General features: G+C 41.6%; 1 protein-coding gene across 1 annotated transcript in view; it reads right to left on the reverse strand.

Moving 5' to 3' along the window:
• The window catches only part of Upk1b (uroplakin 1B), a 30,233-nt gene that overhangs the window by 6,555 nt on the left and 5,853 nt on the right, over positions 1-17,825 (reverse strand). The window contains exons 2-6 of the mRNA XM_005327616.4: positions 10,934-11,021; positions 9,576-9,776; positions 7,245-7,319; positions 6,273-6,395; positions 2,537-2,716 (exon numbers count right to left, since the gene is read on the reverse strand). Of these exons, the coding sequence (XP_005327673.2) occupies positions 2,537-2,716; positions 6,273-6,395; positions 7,245-7,319; positions 9,576-9,776; positions 10,934-11,002 (648 nt within the window). The 5' untranslated portion in view covers positions 11,003-11,021. The remainder of the gene's footprint in view (positions 1-2,536; positions 2,717-6,272; positions 6,396-7,244; positions 7,320-9,575; positions 9,777-10,933; positions 11,022-17,825) is intronic.

Genomic DNA, 17,825 nt, shown 5'->3' on the forward strand with positions numbered 1-17,825 from the left:
AATTGAAGGTTCACAAAACACTCCCATCCTCCTGAAGGTCCTGGGAGGTGATCGTTCATCTAATAATATATACAAGAATCCTTTAGGTGCCAGATGACAGGTGGGCATTTAACTGTGACAAGACAGAAATAGGTCTTGCCTTCATGGAGCTCACAGACTAAAGTCCCAGTTTTTCATCTCTTCTCTTTAGTATTTTCACAACTGTAATCATTTCAGTGGTGTTTACTTCCTTACATCATATTAATCTTAAGGTGTAGTGATCAGTATTTGCATTTAGCATTTCTGAAGCAGATAGAGCATGATATAGCATGATATATATATTTGCAACTGACCTGTGAAATTCTGATTGGTTTCTACCATTACCACACTTATGATGGCTTTGCTAATTATGTTAGTCTTCATGTCTGTAGCAGCACATTTGTGCACTATAAATCTTAAAAAGCTACAGTGTGAATGTAAAAAAGACAGCCCTTCGCTTCTTCATTCACTCACCCACCAAGCATTTATCCAGTGCCTGCTTTGTGCCAGGTATTATGCTAAGGATTGAAGACATAGAAATGAATAATATAAGTCTTTAAAGAGACTCAGAGAAAACAATAAGGAACAAACATGACAGATCAAGGTGCTGAATGCAATAGCAGGAATATAGTAGGCACTGAGTGGAACAGTTAGCTTTGTGGAAATGATTTCTAGGAGGAAATTAGCAGGACATATAAGTCAGGGAATGGGGTGTGGGTGAAGCTGGGGGAGCAAGATAGGGAGAATCAGAAAAATGACTAGTAGATCAGAGAGTATGTTGAGGGCAAAGAATGAATGAAGTTGAGGAAGTAGAAAGAAGCACAGAGAATCAGGGACCAGGAGAAATTTCAGAACTAAGGAATTTGGTGGAGGAGTAAGGCTGAGTGATGTCGATTTGTGGTTGTGGTTCACTGGAAGGTGGTGGAGGTGGAGATGTCAAAGACAGATGAGACCAAGGAACTGAAAGAGAAGGTGTAGAAGGGTTGTCACAGTTGATGTGGAGGTCCCAAGACAGAGAGAAGAGAAAGAGTTAAATCTTATTTAACCTCAAATTTTTATCTATGCAAACTTGAGAAAATGCACAGTTTTAGGCTTGTTTTCATAACTAGAATATCATATGTGCTAGAGAAAAAAAGTGTTGCTATGAAAGAAACCAATCATCTGAAGGTCGAACAGTCTTTTTTGGGTCTTATTTAAAGAGGTGACACAGTGTATAAATAATTACAACCCAATCAAGGTTGGTTTGCATGAGCCAGTTCCAATGTTGAAATATTAAGAGCATTTTTTAAGTTGTGAGAGTGATAGTTATATTTCATGCTGTGATTATAAGCAACAAATTTAATTTTTATAACTGAAAATAATTGGTTAAAACAATTCCAGAACAAAGCTGCCGTACAGCTAAATGTGGGTTGCTCTGAACACCGCTTCAAAATCATCTCCATCATTCTGATGTCGTTCCCGAACTAATGTATTCAATTCTAGTCTGAGCATTTGCCAGATGTGGTGTGATGATCAGCAGTACAGTGCCTGTCACTCTGACAGGCAGTTTGTATCATTCACTCCCAAATTAAAGAGCATGACATTTCCCAATTATTGAATAAACCAGCAACCAACCAGGTTTCCTCAAAGGGCTAACTCCCAAAGTAGTGCACAGCTTGAGTGTGCAATGTTGTGCACAGTGGCTACAGGTCTGTGGGAGCTCACCACAGGGCTTCTGGGGACAATTACCAAGTCTATTGGCTTACTGTCTGTTCCCTGAGCCAGACTGCTTGGGTTTGAATTCTGACTACCTTTTACTAGTTGTGTGACCTAGGGCAAGGTACTGCTTAACATCTCTGTTTCTTAGTTCCTCATCTGGAAAATAGAGATCACATAGGTACCTACTTTTGAGCATCAAAGGTGTTACTATATTTATGGCACTCAGAACAGCATCTGGCATCTAGTAAGAACTCAGTGAATGTTTCACAATCATCATCATATTATCCTCATCTGCTTGGAGATACTTTTTCATAAACCATCTGTGTGTAAACCATCTTTGACCCAAATTACCAATCAAACATTTTATTAAGATTGCCTCATATTACCAATGAATAAGAAATGTGGATACATAATTACCGCATGTACCCTCTGCAATTGCCATTGCTTTGAAACTAGCAAAACATTCTTTTTGGTATCATCCCTTCTAATATATACACTTTGCAAAAATAGAGCAAATCTTGGTTTTATGTAACTGTTTCTTGAAATACCAATTCTAGACATTATACAAATATTCATTTAAACAAAGTTGGATTTCATCCTTGCAATTCTCCTGTTTTGTTATTTTATTAAAATATAAATGTGTCCATATCAATTATAGATTAGCATTCATAATAATTTCACAAAAAAGGAACCAATTACTATGAGTTTAGGGAAAAAAAAAGACAGAATTCCTTACTGAGGAACTAGTACTTACTGTAACCATTATCTTTTTCTCATAAAGAGAGCCTTCTGGCAGTTCTTGGGAGGGGAGGGGACTCACCTGATCGTGATAATAACCAGGCACTCCTAGTTTGCAAGCCTCCAGGTTGAGAGGCTCTTTAAGGGTGTTCATGACACAGCACTGCCGAGGCCAGGGATAGTCAGCATCATTGTTTTCAGTCCGGAAGGCGGATGTGTATTTCTGCCAGTCTGATGGACCATTTATGCCACAGCAGTGATCCTGCCAGTGGATAAGAGATACACAATTCTTTTTCATGGTCTTTCCTGGAGCCATCAATGTAGCAATTGAGTTTTAGAGAGAGAAAGAAGATATGGAATGTATACCATATCTTACGTTTACTAAAATATTCCCAAACTAGAGTTGAAGGCAACAATAACTTACATTCAGAGTTTGCAAAGTATTTTTCACATTTTTTACTTTACTAGCCTTTAATGAGCCCTGTAGCTTTCGACATGGTTAAAACTCTCTAAGACTCATTTTTCTTAATTGCAAAACTGGGATAAATATAGTATCTACTTTACAGAGTTTTTGTGAGGATTGAATGAGGTAATGTACTTAGGAGGTTGGTACAGTGCTTGGCTCATAGTAAACCCTTAATATATCTTTATTATTAATACTAATATCTTGATACAACAATGTGAGAGAGATATCATTATTCTAATATTACACATGAGCAAATTTAAATGCAGAAAATTAAAAATTAGTGGTGTAGAAATTATAAGTAATTCTTGTTTTGCTTTTCTGCATTTTTACCATTTTTTCTGAATAATTATGTATTACATTTATAAGGGAAGAAAATAAACTGGAAAAAAAGTGTTAAAACCTGGTGTCATGTATCTGTGCCTCTTCACAGAAAAGGAAGATCAATTGGCACGTAACTGATATCCTTATGTTGGCTGGAATGCAAGATAGAGAGGATGAAGCAACCCATATCACTTTTCTTCTTTATCATAAATTCTGCTAAATGTTTCAAGGGAGGAAATTTAAGCTACCGGTATCTCTCAACTTTTAGAATAAATGTACCCTAGCAAACTTGATGATAAAAATCACGTTTACAGGGTATCCAATTTTGCCACTGGAGAATTGGAAATATTTGATCAAGAGAAATAATTCTTCTGTATTTGACTGGAGCATTCTGGGGAAAAAATGGTTAAGTTTGAACCATGCTTGTTTCAGACCAGGATTTAGGTAGGAACAGAGAAGAGTTAAGAGTCTAGAATTGAGCCCTGTAGTACCGTAACACTTAGTTGGGAAAGGGTGAAAACCCAGCAAAGGGGGTCAAGTAGGAGTAGCCCATGTGACAAATGCTGATGGGATGTCAATAAGATGAGGACAGAAACTTAGTCGTTGGGGTAGGCAGGATGGAGGTAACTGGTACCATGATAAAGGCTGATTTGGTGGAGTGGTGGGGTCAGAAGCCAATTATTGTTGGATGTAAGCAGATGAGAGGCATGAAAATACAAACAGCAAGTGTTGGCATCTCTTTCAAGATGTGCCATGAAATAAAAGAGTTGTGGACAGAATGGTGGGAGAATGTGGAGAAGAGTTTTTTGTTTATTTATTTATTTATTTTTTTTAAAAATATACAACTGAAGAGTTCTTGAAGGCTGATTTTTTGGGGAAACTAATGAAGCAGATGAGAGCAAGGAAGATTGTTGAAGTGAAGGAGAGATGTAGAGTAAAAAGCAAGGATTTGGATAATGGACAGTCCAATTGTCATCACTAGAGAGAAGGAAAAACACACGAGGGCAGAAACATGTTAACGGGCAGATTTGGTGATAGAGATGAGATGAGATGTTTTTGTCTGATTCCTTCTATATTCTTTATGTGTGTGGGGGGTGGGGACTGGCTATTGAACTCAGGGGCACTTGACCACTGAGCCACATCCCCAGCCCTATTTGGCATTATATTTAGAGACAGGGTCTCACTGAATTGCTTAGCACCTGACTTTTGCTAAGGCTGGCTTTGAACTTGAGATCCTCCTGCCTCAGCCTCCTGAGCTGCTGGGATTACAGGTGTGCACCACCATGGCCAGCTTCCTTCTAAATTCTTAATAAAATATGAAGTGAAATCAACAGCTGAAAGTAAGGGGGAGGAGAGAGTTTTCAGATGTAAAGAGAGGGGAGAATATATGAAATACTAGAAAACGAATTTTCACTAGAAAAAATACTAGGAAATATAGAGTGCCTATTTGAGCCTTACGGTCAAAAATTTAGATTTAAATTAGTCACCAGGGTTGTGTAATGTTTAGCTCTTAGGGTGTAGCTAAAGAGTGGGTGAAAATTGTATTCCCATTGTGGGGGTCAGTTAGTTCCCTGATGAACAGCAACAGGTAAGGGAGTAAAGGAGGCTGATGAGGGGCAGATAAGGAGGGAAGAGAACATGAAAAGGGTGATATAGCGTGAAAAGACGGCCAATTAATTAGAGATCCTGAAGGAAAAAAATTATTGGGATGGAAATATAAGAATAAATGAAGAGGGACTGGGGCTGAGGCTCAGTGATATAGTGCTTGCCTTTCATATGTGAGGCACTGGGTTTGATCCTCAGCACCACATAAAAATAAATAAACAAAAAAGGTGTTGTGTCCATCTACTATATATATATGAATGAAGATAAAATAGAAGACAGTGGACAGAATGGGGTTTTCTTAGCGTAATTATTGGTAATGACACACTAGCGATAGCCATGGAAGAAGGTGGCTGAGCTAAGGTGGAGGAGAACTTTGGAATGGTGTAGGACAGGGAATTGAGAGATCACGTGTTTCTGAGTCATCCATGTGGTTGTCAAAGTCTCACCCTAGACCCAGGACAGGAATATGAATGAAGAGTGGACAGTGAGTGAGATATCGAAGTCCCCAATGAAGGGAATGACTGATTGGAAGGTGATTGATAAATAATCATAATAAAGAAGGGTAATGGGCCATACAGATTGATGTCATGAAGGAGGAATGAAGGAAGGAAGGAAATAGTATGGCAGCCAAGTAGAACACGGAGGCACTTAGTTAATTTCCAGTTCCCCTGGTGCATATGGGGGGAGGGAAGTGAGAGGATGAAGGGAAAGTAGTCACTAGGAGGCAGTTGAGTTTCTAGTAAAGCAAGAGAGAAAAGGATGAGTTCAAAGAAGGAGTGGACATTATGAGGGGGTTTGCTGAAAAGTTGGTGGTGGGGTAGGGAGCAGGAGCAGGGTAGGGAGAGTTGGGTCACATTGTGGGTATGTAGAAGATAACAATTTATATGCATATGGCAATATGGGGGTCATATTCTGAAAGACTTGGACTTCTGATGGTATTTGAGATAAACTGGATGGTATGATTGCCAGTTAGAAAAAAAAATTGGGTGATTAAATCAAGTTATATCCCCTGTCCTTAGCAGAACTGACACATGGGAGGTATAGAAATGTATCAGAAAGGTAAGATAGGCAGAAATTGCCATTTGAGTAGACATTTTTCTTTTAATGTGAATAAGACCTGCCTTCTAAGAAGTACAGCACATGATTAATGTAAATTTCTTTCATCTACTTGCTATGAAGGTAAAGCGAATCCACATCATGACTTGAAATTAAACATATATTTAGGGATCCCATTGAGTCGTGTGTTCAACACTCTCCTCGTGCACCCCTGTCTCCACCAGTAAATAAGAGGCCTAGATGACCTTGCCTATCACAAGTTTCTTTCTGGAGGAAAGCCCCCTAGAGATGCTGACTTCACTCCCAACCATGTCCACCTGGCCACTGGTCTAGCTACAAAATGGCATCTCCCCAGGACCACCCACCTTACCTGGAGCATGAGCCTGTCCCAGGTTTTGGTGACTCCATTGTTTTTCCACTGGTCATCGTTGCTTGGAGGGCTGTTGTTTTGGTACCTCACCAGCATCTGCTTCAGGAAGAGGTTGGGTGTGAACTACAGGGACAGAGGCAAAAATAAGAGGGAGAGTTAGCATACTAGTGCCCAAAGAAGGGAAAGTATTCTTCTCACCTGTTGCTGAGGACTCTGAACATTATCTTAGAGCAAAACCATACTCAGAGATGCCAAGTGTAGTGGGCTAAGGCTGCCTGGTTGGCTTAAGTCCCTATGTGGGGAAGAAACCCCCATCTTCAAAGTAGTTACTGTGACCAGGGTGAACAGATATTATAGGGTGTCATAGGGTAGGGAAACAGCAAGAAAAGAAGAAAGAAAGATAAGTCTTAGCTGAGGTAGAATATGGGTCAGAGTGGAGATGAGCCTATGGTTACCAGGTTGGACCCTGGGAGTCAGGTTGCCTGGGGTCAGAATTCTGCTCTTTTTCACCTGTTTGCTGTGCAACTTCAGATGAGTTTTGTTACTTTATCTTCTTTTTTGGGGGGAGGGGCGTGTACTGGGGATTGAACTCAGGGGCACTGAGCCGCATCCCCAGCCCTATTTTGTATTTTATTTAGAGACAGCACCTCACTTTTGCTGAGGCTGGCTCTGAACTTGTGATCCTCCTGCCTCAGCCTCCCAAGCTGCTGGGATTGCAGGCATGCGCTACCGCACCCAGCTTACTTTACCTTCTTATGTCTCATTATTATTATTTTTCATTTATAAAATGACAGGAGATACTGCCTATCTCCTAGGTTTATGAGTATTAAGTAAAATTAACTATCTATTATTAGTGTGCCTATTAGCATGCCTGGCACACAGCAAGGGCTTAATGCACGCCGACTATTATGTTATTATGGTAATGGCGACTCATTATCATTTCTGCTCTGTGCTTTTGGGGAGCATACTCACAAAGTCTCGTTGCGTAGCTGCTGTGATGCAAGATGCGACTTCAAAACCATATACTATAAACATCAGAATGAAATACTGGAAAGGAAACATACGAGAAAAAAGAATTACATTTATCCCCCAAAAGAGACTTCCCCAAATGATGGCTATCATTTTCCAGCACTTTAACCTAAATATAGTCATCTGAACATTCATGCAGTTATCACACAAGGCTTCTTTGATCAGCTGGTTGGAATCGGGCTTCGTTCTAGGTGCTGGGTGCAAGGCTTTGTGCTGGTCAGCAAAACCCTCTGATTTTCTCAGGAGAACAAGTGGCCATTTGTTCAGGTTGGAATCCCCATTGGGGGAAGAGACCTCCATCTTCGAGGTCACTGTATGATCAGGGTGGATAGAGCTTTCTCATCCAGTTCCTGAATTTCTAGTTTAACTGAGAAAAACAAATGCAAGAGAGTGAATTGATATGTGTGTGTGTGTGTGTGTGTGTGTGTGTGTGTGTGCGCGCGCGCGTGCATGCGTGTGCACATGTGTGTGTAGGCTCAGGGGCAGGCAGAGTCTTAGTGTGTCTCACATGATGGAGAGCCTTAAAAAGCTCCTCTAATTAAGAGATTTTTCTTTATGCTTTTCAGAACATTTCAGAATCTCAGAGGTCAGAAGAAGATAAACCAGCATCTGTTGAACATCTGGTGTTCTTCGTAACCAGGACCTTGGTATATCAGAGAAGAGCCAGTAGCCAGGCACACAGTGTCTCAGTGGCATCCTCCTCCCACATCCTGTCACTCATGTGAATAAAGCAGAGCTCACCAGGTGTACTGGTGGGGTTTGTGTTGTGCGTGTGCATGGGGCACATGGGCTGCACACCCATGGTGGCACATAATGCTTCCCTGTGACACCATCTCTATTTCTAGCTGGAAAATAGCGGGCAGCAGATTTCCTTTAAGTCTAGGTGAGAGTTCTGCCTTTGCCTTCCTCGGCTTTACACGTGCACTTTTGGTCCTCGTGTCCTTTTTGAGAAGGGGGACTGTGGTCAGAGTCAGTGGGGGAGGGCAGGGAAAAACGTCCTCCTCCTTTGCTCCTGGGAAGCTTTCTGAACAGAATCCTCTACTGCCCACGCCACCTGGATGGTAAAAACCTCTGTCTGCTGTCAGGAGACCTTCAGAGGCCGGCCCTGAACTGTTTTTCCCTGTATTGGCTCCACCTTGATCCTTGTCAAGAGATATGCTGCTCCTCTCACAGAGCCTCAGGACATCTCTGTGGGACTCTGGAAGGGTGGCATGGGGTGCAGGTGAAGGCTGTCTTTAGGGACACGTGCCTCTCCTCTCCCTCTTCCTTGCATTCCTTTCCCCACCCTCCCAAAGTGGGTGCATTTGCCCTTGAACTAACTTACACTAAGGAAATAGAGAATGGCAAGGGTCTGCATTCCCTGAGTACCAGGACAGTGGTTTGCTTACAGGAAAAGTAAACCAACAGGTACCTAAAGTTGTGGGACTTGTTTTCTAAAAGTCAAACTCAGACCCTGAGCATTTGGGCAGGAAAGTTATTTCAGAGGTTGGGAGTTTGTGTGTGTGTGTGTGTGTGTGTGTGTGTGTGTGTGTGTGTGTGTGTTTTCCCATGGCAACACAAGAAACTTCTGTCCTGGTGCATGGGGGCAGGCAGTAGAGATCTAGGTGCAACTTAGAGGTTTCTTATCTCTGCTGGCCTCAAATTTGCTTCCATCTATTAAGGCAGGTCACAGTCTTGCTGTATGTGGTTTGGGGACAGGGTTAGAGCCTCCACAGGTGGGTGTGAGTGGAAGGGCACTTGCAGTGGGGCTTGTCAAGGTTTTCTTGATGTGGGAAGGGCAGGCCCTCATATAAATCCAGCAGCCTTGAGCTCAAAAATCTTCAAAAATCCTCCTGCTTTCTCTGAAATCTTCATGGCTACTTGGCATTTTATGTCCTTACATATTAATGATTAATATTAAAATAGTATTTAAAACTACTTCTTGTCAAGGGCAAAAAATCTAATAAACAAGTTCTCACAATTTTTTTTTGGTCCTATGTAATTTCTGGCTGCAGATATCAGTTAGAGAAGCACAGATCTAGAAAATAATCAGTAGAGTCAACCCCAGGTATCTCCCTTTGGGTTCCCTGTATGAGAACCTTCTGGACTTCTGGAGAATGTTCTTGCTCCAAGGGATGATGTCACTGCAAGGAACCTCCCTGCTTTTTCACCCTCATCTGGAACTCTCTACCCCTACATGTGTCATGGGAAGCCCAGGCATCGTGCTCAGTGATGAAGAAACAATCTGTTGAAATGGGTCCGTGAAAACAGTTATAGAGAGTTTTAAGGTCTTACTGCCAGAAGAATTTTTCTGTTGGACTTCACGATGCCCACAATGCCTAGGACGGAGAGGCAGAAGAGGCAGATGCCCACAAACATGCCGATCCAGGCAGCTCCATAGATGTCATCATTATTGGTGGCTTCCAGCAGGGGGTAGAGGCTGTGTTGATCAGATACAAAGAAGATGCACTCTGCAGTCAGGGCGATGCCACACATCTGGGAGCAAGCCAAGAGTGGGTGGTGTCAGGCAGGTGGCCAGGAGCACAGCATTGGAAAGGGAATGGAGGTGGGAGTGGGTGAGACAGACTGACTCCCTCCCCTGCACAGTTTTTATGCAACTGACTTCAACTCCTCATTACCAGGAAATCAAACAGCTAGTTCCATCCTGCTCCTTCCTTTCATATACAGTCTCCCTTGCATACTACTTTCTTTCACATGTCTCTTGGTCTTATTCCTATTTGGGAAAATACCTAGATAATTTTAGAAAAACAATCTGACACGGCTTCTATTTTTTTTTTTTTATTGTTAGGGATGAATCCAGGACTTCATGCATGCTAGGCAACTGCTCTACCACCAAGCAACATTCCAGCCCTAGATGGTGCCCTTTTTTAAAAAAAAAAATTTATTTATTTATTTTTAGTTAGACACAACACCTTTATTTAATTTATTTATCTATTTTTTTGTTTTTATGTGGTGCTGAGGATTGAACCCAGAGCCTTACACGTGGTAGGTGAACACTCTACCGCTGAGCCACAGCCTCAGCCCTAGATGGTGCCTTTTTTGTATGAAGGTTACCACTCACCCCCAGCCCTCCCACACTGCCTTATTGCCCACATTGCTGTATTGTAATATTTGAAGTGGTTCTGATCATACTTATCAGTGAGAGCTAGAATCTTGGCTAGAAGCTTATCCCATGGCCTGTATTTCATGGATGAGACATCTTGGCCCTGAAAGGTGATGACTTGTCCAGGGTTACACATTAAGTCAGAGGCAGAGCTGGTCCAAGAACCAGGTCTCTTGACTCCCAAACAAGTGCTCTCCCTTGTACCCACACAGCTTGACCTAGAAGACATTCCCACATCCCGATATTAGCCTCTGTGTAGGAGAACAAGAAGATGCAGATATTTGCCCTAATAGCCTTAGTAACAGATTCCCAAAATCAGACCAAGATGAAATCCGAAAGAAGCAATGAAATGCATGTGTGGTAGGTATGTTTGGATACTGGCTGTGGTGGTGGATGTGACTTCTTTTAGATTTTTACGCTTTAAAGTTGAAAGCAAAAGTCATTATTTTCATTTTAAATCTTTCTTTTGATTAATCTAAACTCATGCTTACAGGAAGAGCAGACTTTTCTGAAAATTCTGATTACTTACACCAACAATCACATTTCCAAAAATCAGCAGGCCCTGGAAGCAACGGACAGTGGAATCATCCTTGGCCATCTTCAGGATTTCTCACAAGCTGAAGACACAGTTGAGAATGTTATGCTTTAGTAGGAGCAGATAAATACTGCTGTAGTATCTATAACATGACTACATCATGACATTGTGTATTGCCTTTTTGTGTCCCAAGACATCCAAACTTGGGGCATGTATAATCTTAAAGTAATGGAGGATATTTGGTTAGTGAGCTTAGTAATCACAATAACTTTATAAACAAGAAAAAGAAAAATAAAGGCTTCCAGAGTCTGATGAGTGCCTTTGAGGTACAGGAGGCATACTTCTGAGAGATGAACTGAGGCCCTTCAAGAATAAACAGGAGACCTGAGATGGTGAGGACTGCAGGACTGACACACACCAAGAGTCCTGCATATCCTCTACCAGGGACCTACCAGGACAGAATGAAACCCAAAGAAAAACTCATAGTTAGTGATTGGTTTTCATATGAACTGTGGGTTTCTGTTAAAAACCATTATTTTATGAATATTTTGTTATTAAAAAATACTTGGCAAATAAAATGTCACAGAGAGTGTTACTAGATACACTAATAAGTAGACTGCTGAAAGAAGAAGTTCAGATAAGGGAAGTATCGAGAGAAAAGGGCATGCTTCACACTCATACACCTAATTCTCATAAGCCAACGAGGTAGAACAAGAAAAGAGAGGAGGCAGCTGCGTTTTGCAGATCAGAAAACTTAAAGCTTAAATTGGGTTATCCAAAAAGCAACAGCAGAGATGAATGTCTTCAGCTTTTGGGAAGTCCTTGTCTGTATGACTCTAGGACCCAAGCACTTCCCTGCAGCTAACACTGGCTCCCAGAAATGATGCAAAAGGTTCAGGTTCAGAGATAGCTGAACACGGACTTCTAGCCTCTCTGAGAATTACCTGGAAGGAACATAGGGGTGAGTGCTTAGGTCAATCATTTGGGCTTCTGAGCTTAGTACACCTTGAGAAAAGCCATCCCCATCTCTTAATAGTTTATTAATTAATCAATCAACTAGTCAATTCATGTATTCATGGTCTAAATCAAAAGGTATTAAATGTTACAATTTGCATTGTGAGGTATACACAGGAATGTAAGGGAGATTGTTTATTCTAGGCTTTTGTGTTTTAGTAGGGAAGTTATGGTCCATGTGGTTGTGCAGACACAAAATACTGAGGGTTCTGAGGAAAGGAGCTGTGGGTCTTGCAGAATGTCTCTGCTTTTGACCAGTGGAGTAGACCTGGGAATGTGTAGGAGGAAGTGGGGAACTGGGGATGAGCGACTTTCCAGGGAAAGAGAAAAGTTAGGAAGTAGAGACAGAAGAGCAAGCCCCCCAGGAGACAATAAGGTAGCCAGTTCAGGCTTAATTCCTGGTTTGTAGATCAGAATCAGTGGGAGGCAAGGCTTTTGTTTGATTGAGGACTTGCTAAATTTTAACTCCCCTGTTGTACTATAATATATGACTTAGTCACCTTCTGGGAAGTTGAAGCATCTATAAATATTTTCCTTTTGCTGTTTTCCTGGGAAACTAGGAACTTAAGGAGTTAAAATGTATGTGTATTCTTGGCTAGAATTTGGCACATAATGGGTACTCCATTAACGTTCACTGAGGAATGGAAGATTCTGTATCATTGTTGCACGATCCCTGTGTGAAGTTTCTGCTGAGAAATGTCATTCCTTTCTTTCCAGTGTTGTTGCACAGTAGATGGAGTGGAATCTTACTACATTAAAGAACTTAAAGCACAAAGTCCCCTAAAGGAGAATTTTTTTTTAAAGATAGAGTGAGAGAGAGAGAGAGAGAGAGAGAGAGAGAGAGAGAGAGAGAGAGAGAGAGAGAGAGAGAGAGAGAGAGAGAATTTTTAATATTTATTTTTTAGTTCTCGGTGGACACAACATCTTTGTTGGTATGTGGTGCTGAGGATCGAACCCGGGCCGCACGCATGCCAGGCGAGCGCGCTACCGCTTGAGCCACATCCCCAGCCCCCTAAAGGAGAATTTTACTCATGTACACAGATGAATTGCGTGTGAAGTTCATTCCTAGTATGTACAGACATTATCTCTGACCAGTTGGGTTACTCTCTAAACTAGACTATGAAAGATAGAAGTTCAGATAACAGAAGTATAGAGAGAAAAGGGCAAAAATCTGGAGAGGCAAAATTCAGCACCATTATTGCCCAGTATTATGCTGATTATGCATCCAGTTTTCAGGTAGCAGCCTATTTGTGGTGATTAATTTGACTTATGGAACAGAATGAAGAAGCATTATTTTTTTGGAGGAAATTCAAAGTAACATGCATTTAAACAAAATGAACTATATGAATAACAGGGGGAAAGCAGGAGGGATATGGAGAAAAAGGAAAGGGTTAGATAGATCACCTTCAAGCCTCCATTGGTCCAAAAAGGAGCTGACAGAACCCTGAGCTAGTCAATTATGAGTAAAATATATGCTTTTCCAAATATGACTCTGCTGCACAGTTTTTTTTCTTTTTACTTTCAGCCAACTGATTCTTTTTCCTTTTAAAAATTTGTTCTAATTAGTTATACATGACAACAAATGCATTTTGATTCATTGTACACAAATAAAACGAACACAATTTTTCATTTCTCTGGTTGTACTCAAGGTAGAGTCACACCATATGTGCAGTCAGACATGTGCCCAGGGTAATGATGTCCATCTCATTCCACCATCTTTCCTGCCCCCATGCCCCTTCCCCTTCCCACCCTCTGCTTTGCCCAATCACAGTTCCCTAATTCCCCCCTCCCCATTATGGATCAGCATCCACTTATCAGAGAGAACATTTGGCCTTTGGTCTTGTGGGATTGGCTTTCTTCACTTAGCATGATGTTCTCCAACTCCATCCATTTACCTTAAATGCCATAATTTTATTCTCTTTCAATGCTGAGTAATATTCCATTGTGTATATATACCAGTTTCTTTACCCATTCTTCTATTGAAGGGCATCTAGGTTGTTTCCACAGGTTAGCTATTGTGAATTGTGCTTCTATGAACATTGATGTGGCTGTGTTACTATAGTATGCTGATTTAACTTCTTTCAGTTTAGGCCAAGGAGTGGGATAGCTGGGTCAAATGGTGCCACACAGATTTTTTTTAAAGAGAGAAAAGGGCAAATGAATACACCAAGGGAGAATTCCAAGGGTCAAAGTTAGGGAGAGAAAATGCAGATGAGGGGAGAGTAAAGGAAGGAAGCAGATAGGAGCCTGGTTTGTGCAAAAAAAAAAAAAAAGCACAAAAGAAACCTCAACAGACATGGTAGGAATTGCCAGAGAGGCAGCCCAGCTGTGGGCTGGCTTATGGAAGGCAGGAACACATGATGGGCAGATATCCTGAATTTACTGGCTACTAGAAGTTTTTCTTTTCCTCTGTATGTTTTCTCCTTCTCCTGTAGGCCTTTGGCATCAGGGGCACTAATAACTTAGAAAGTTCACCTATATTCCAAAGTAACAAAAATAGTAACAGAAGCTGCCATTGAGTGGGCACTGAATTAGGATCTTTATGTTCATCTTCTCAACAGACTTGAGGGATGGGCATTTTAACCAAAATCTGTATTTGTTTCCTACCACTTCTATAACAAATTACCACTAACGTAGTGGCTTAAAACCCCACAAAGGTATTATCTTACAGTTCCAGAGGGCAGAAGTCTTCAATGAGTCTCATGGGGCTCAAATCACTGGTGTCGTGTCAGCACAGGGCACTTTCTTAAAAGATCTAGGGGGAGAATCTGTTTGCTTCCATTTTGAGGATGAAGAAAAGGAGGCTTGGAGGGATTAGTTTGCCTAAGGTCACACGGCTAGAAGGTGCAGAAGCTGAGATCTAAACCTGGATCTGCTCTGAGGCTGCAAATCTCTTACCTAGCACTGCAGTCTACAAGTGCTGCCACACTGACAATACTCTCAGTAGAAAAAGCAGCAGTGGGCTTGCTTCCTTGCGGATCCCAAGAACCAAGGGAACAAACATATTTTCCCTGCTTAGAAGACTCTGGTTTTGCAAATATCAGAAACACCAGAACTTTCTTCACCCACTTCTTTGGCTTTTTGTTTCCTCAGCCCTTTAACACTGCACTATATATTCACATTTCTCCCAAATCCAATGCTACAGCCACATTCTTTCCCTATACAGGTTTTCCACTACTCCCTGGGGTCAGAATTCTTGGAAGTTAAATGTGTAATGTGAAGTCAATGGGAGAGTCAGCATTTCATAACTTGTCCTCGGTCCTTGTAGTTTAGACTAGGTTGACATTTGCTTCGATCCCCCAAAGTGACAGATGTCAAGATGTAGGCTTCTGGGAGCTCAGTGTTGTCTGGAGGCTGTGGACTAATGGTGAGTACACTGGGCCTGCCCATCAGAATACCAAGGTTCAAGTCCTAGTCCTGCCTGTCATTATTGTGTGACCTTGGACAATGACCCCCTTGAGCCTCCTCCTCGTTTAAAATGGGCAGAACACAACTTGTTCCCCCTACAGGATGGTCGTGATCACCAAATGAGAATGAGAGCTGCAGAAGCCACTGGCAAACTCAGATTATTTACAAATATGAGAAATCATTAATAATAGCCAGGGGATATTTAGGAAGAGCAGAGTATTATTGAGTTAAGTTTCTGCTTTATGCACCAGAGACTTTTGGGGCATAGGAAGGAGGCTCTACTGGTGACATAGTTAAGGGTTCCCAGTTTGAAAAGCAACCTCCCATCCACTTTCCTTCTGCTCCCTGCTCAGGGACTGCTTCACTGGGGAGAAATGAATGCCTTTATACACAGTTATCTATCTTTGCTTCCCTTTATTTTCCATGGTTGGCTTCATAGGGGGAAAAAAATTCTCTGGGGTGTGGGGGGGGGAGTTTCCCAGTCATGCTGGGGTGTGGCGAGAGTCAGGTACCAGGCTGCACGTCCACGTGGGAGGGCCTTCTGTGCATTCCACCCGCATTCCTGAACAGTCAGCTCCCGCCCTTGGGCCTCAACCCTCTGGCTTTGGCCAGCTCTATGGCCTCTGCTCCAGACTGAGAGGGGGTGCAGAGATGACCTCTGAGGTTTACTATGGGCTGGAGGCTCCTTTCTTCCTGGAAGAGAAATTATTCAGAGATGATTCTGTTCTGTTCCACCTTTCACATTCTTTTTTTTTCTTAGTATCCATCTGCGAAGGGATTCCTACACTTGACTGGAAGACTCTCCAAAACAGAAGACACTGGAACTCTGTTACACTTACCTTTCTAGGTCCAAAGTGTAGTCACATAACAGGTACTCAATTGTTTAGTTAAATGAAAAATAAAGTCAGTAAGGGCTGGGGTTGTGGCTCTGTGGTAGAGCGCTTGCCTTGAGAGTGCGGGGCCCCGGGTTCGATCCTCAGCGCCACGTAAAAATAAATAAACAAAATAGAGGTATTGTGTCCAACTACAACTAAAACATTTAAAAAGTAGTAAATAAATGTTCACATGAATGAATGGAAGGATGGGTGAATATACAACTTAGTGATTTGCCTAGAGCTGACTGCAGAAGAAGTTCGGGAGTGAGGTGAAGTAGAAAGAACGTGAGCTTTGTACACCTGGCTTTGAATCTTCGCTTTCCCACTTTATAGTTCTGGACCCCCAGGAAGTTACTAGATCTTTTTGACTTTCATTTCTACATGGAAATAGTAATACCTGGTTTCATGGGGGTACTGTGAAAATTAAATGAGAATATATGTGGAATTTTAATATAATATTAATTATATTATAAGTAAAATATAATATTAATGATAGACAGTATTAATTTTCTTTACTCAGCTCCTTGAAGCAGACAGGCAAGAGCTGATAAACCAAGGAATGGCAAAGGCGCCCAATGTGGTGGTTTAATATTTTAAAACACAGAGCCATAGTTTCAATGGAAATATGGAAATATGATTTCAATACGGAACTCTAGTATTTAAAAACAGATCAAAATGGTGCCTCCTTGGATGGGACAAAAGTGCAGTAGGGAGCCTCGGATCACAGAGGATCCCCTCACCAGGTATACATTCTTAAACCACATGGCAAGTTCCACAGTGGAAACTGGGGATCTAGAACCAATAAAAAAGAAAGTTGCACTCAGAACTAATTACTGATCTTAAAAAGCAGTTACCCACAATAGCTAAGCTATAAAACCAATCTAAGTGCCCTTCAACAGATGAATGGATAAAGAAAATGTGGCATAGATACACAATGGGATATCACTCAGCCATAAAGAAGAATGAAATTATGGCATTTGCTGATAAATGGACAGAGAAGATGGTGCTAAGTGAAATAAGCCTATCCCAACACACAATAAAGGGGGAGGGGAGGAAAGAATAGAAGTTCATTGGATTAGACGAAGGAGAATGAAGAGAAGGAAGGGGAGATGGGAATAGGAAAGACAGTAGAATGAATTGGACATAACTTTCCTATGTTCATACATGAATGCACCACCAGTGAAACTCCACATCATGTACAACCTCAAGAATGGGATCCTCATCAGAATAAGTTACCCTCCGTGTATGTATAATATGTCAAAATACACTCTATGTCATATGTACCTAAAAAGAAGAAGAACAACAACAAAATAGCAATTATCCAAGGACTTCCAGGATACTTAAGAGTGAAGCTGGAAGGCCCTGGTCACAGTGTGGAAGCTGACATTATGTAGTCTCTGTGTCAAGAGACTCCCATTCAGTGGAGGACATCTTCCTGGAAAACTGCTTCCCTCACACACAAGATGGAGGACTGACTCTCTAGGAAGGGTTGCTGCTACACCAAAGGAAAGGTGACATGATTTCCGTTAGGGCCAATAATGCTTGTGCATGAGGGCAGACCAATGAACATTTTTAGGTTAAAAAATAAA

This window comes from Ictidomys tridecemlineatus, chromosome 3 (genome assembly GCF_052094955.1).
Source record: "Ictidomys tridecemlineatus isolate mIctTri1 chromosome 3, mIctTri1.hap1, whole genome shotgun sequence".
Taxonomy (NCBI): domain Eukaryota; kingdom Metazoa; phylum Chordata; class Mammalia; order Rodentia; family Sciuridae; genus Ictidomys; species Ictidomys tridecemlineatus.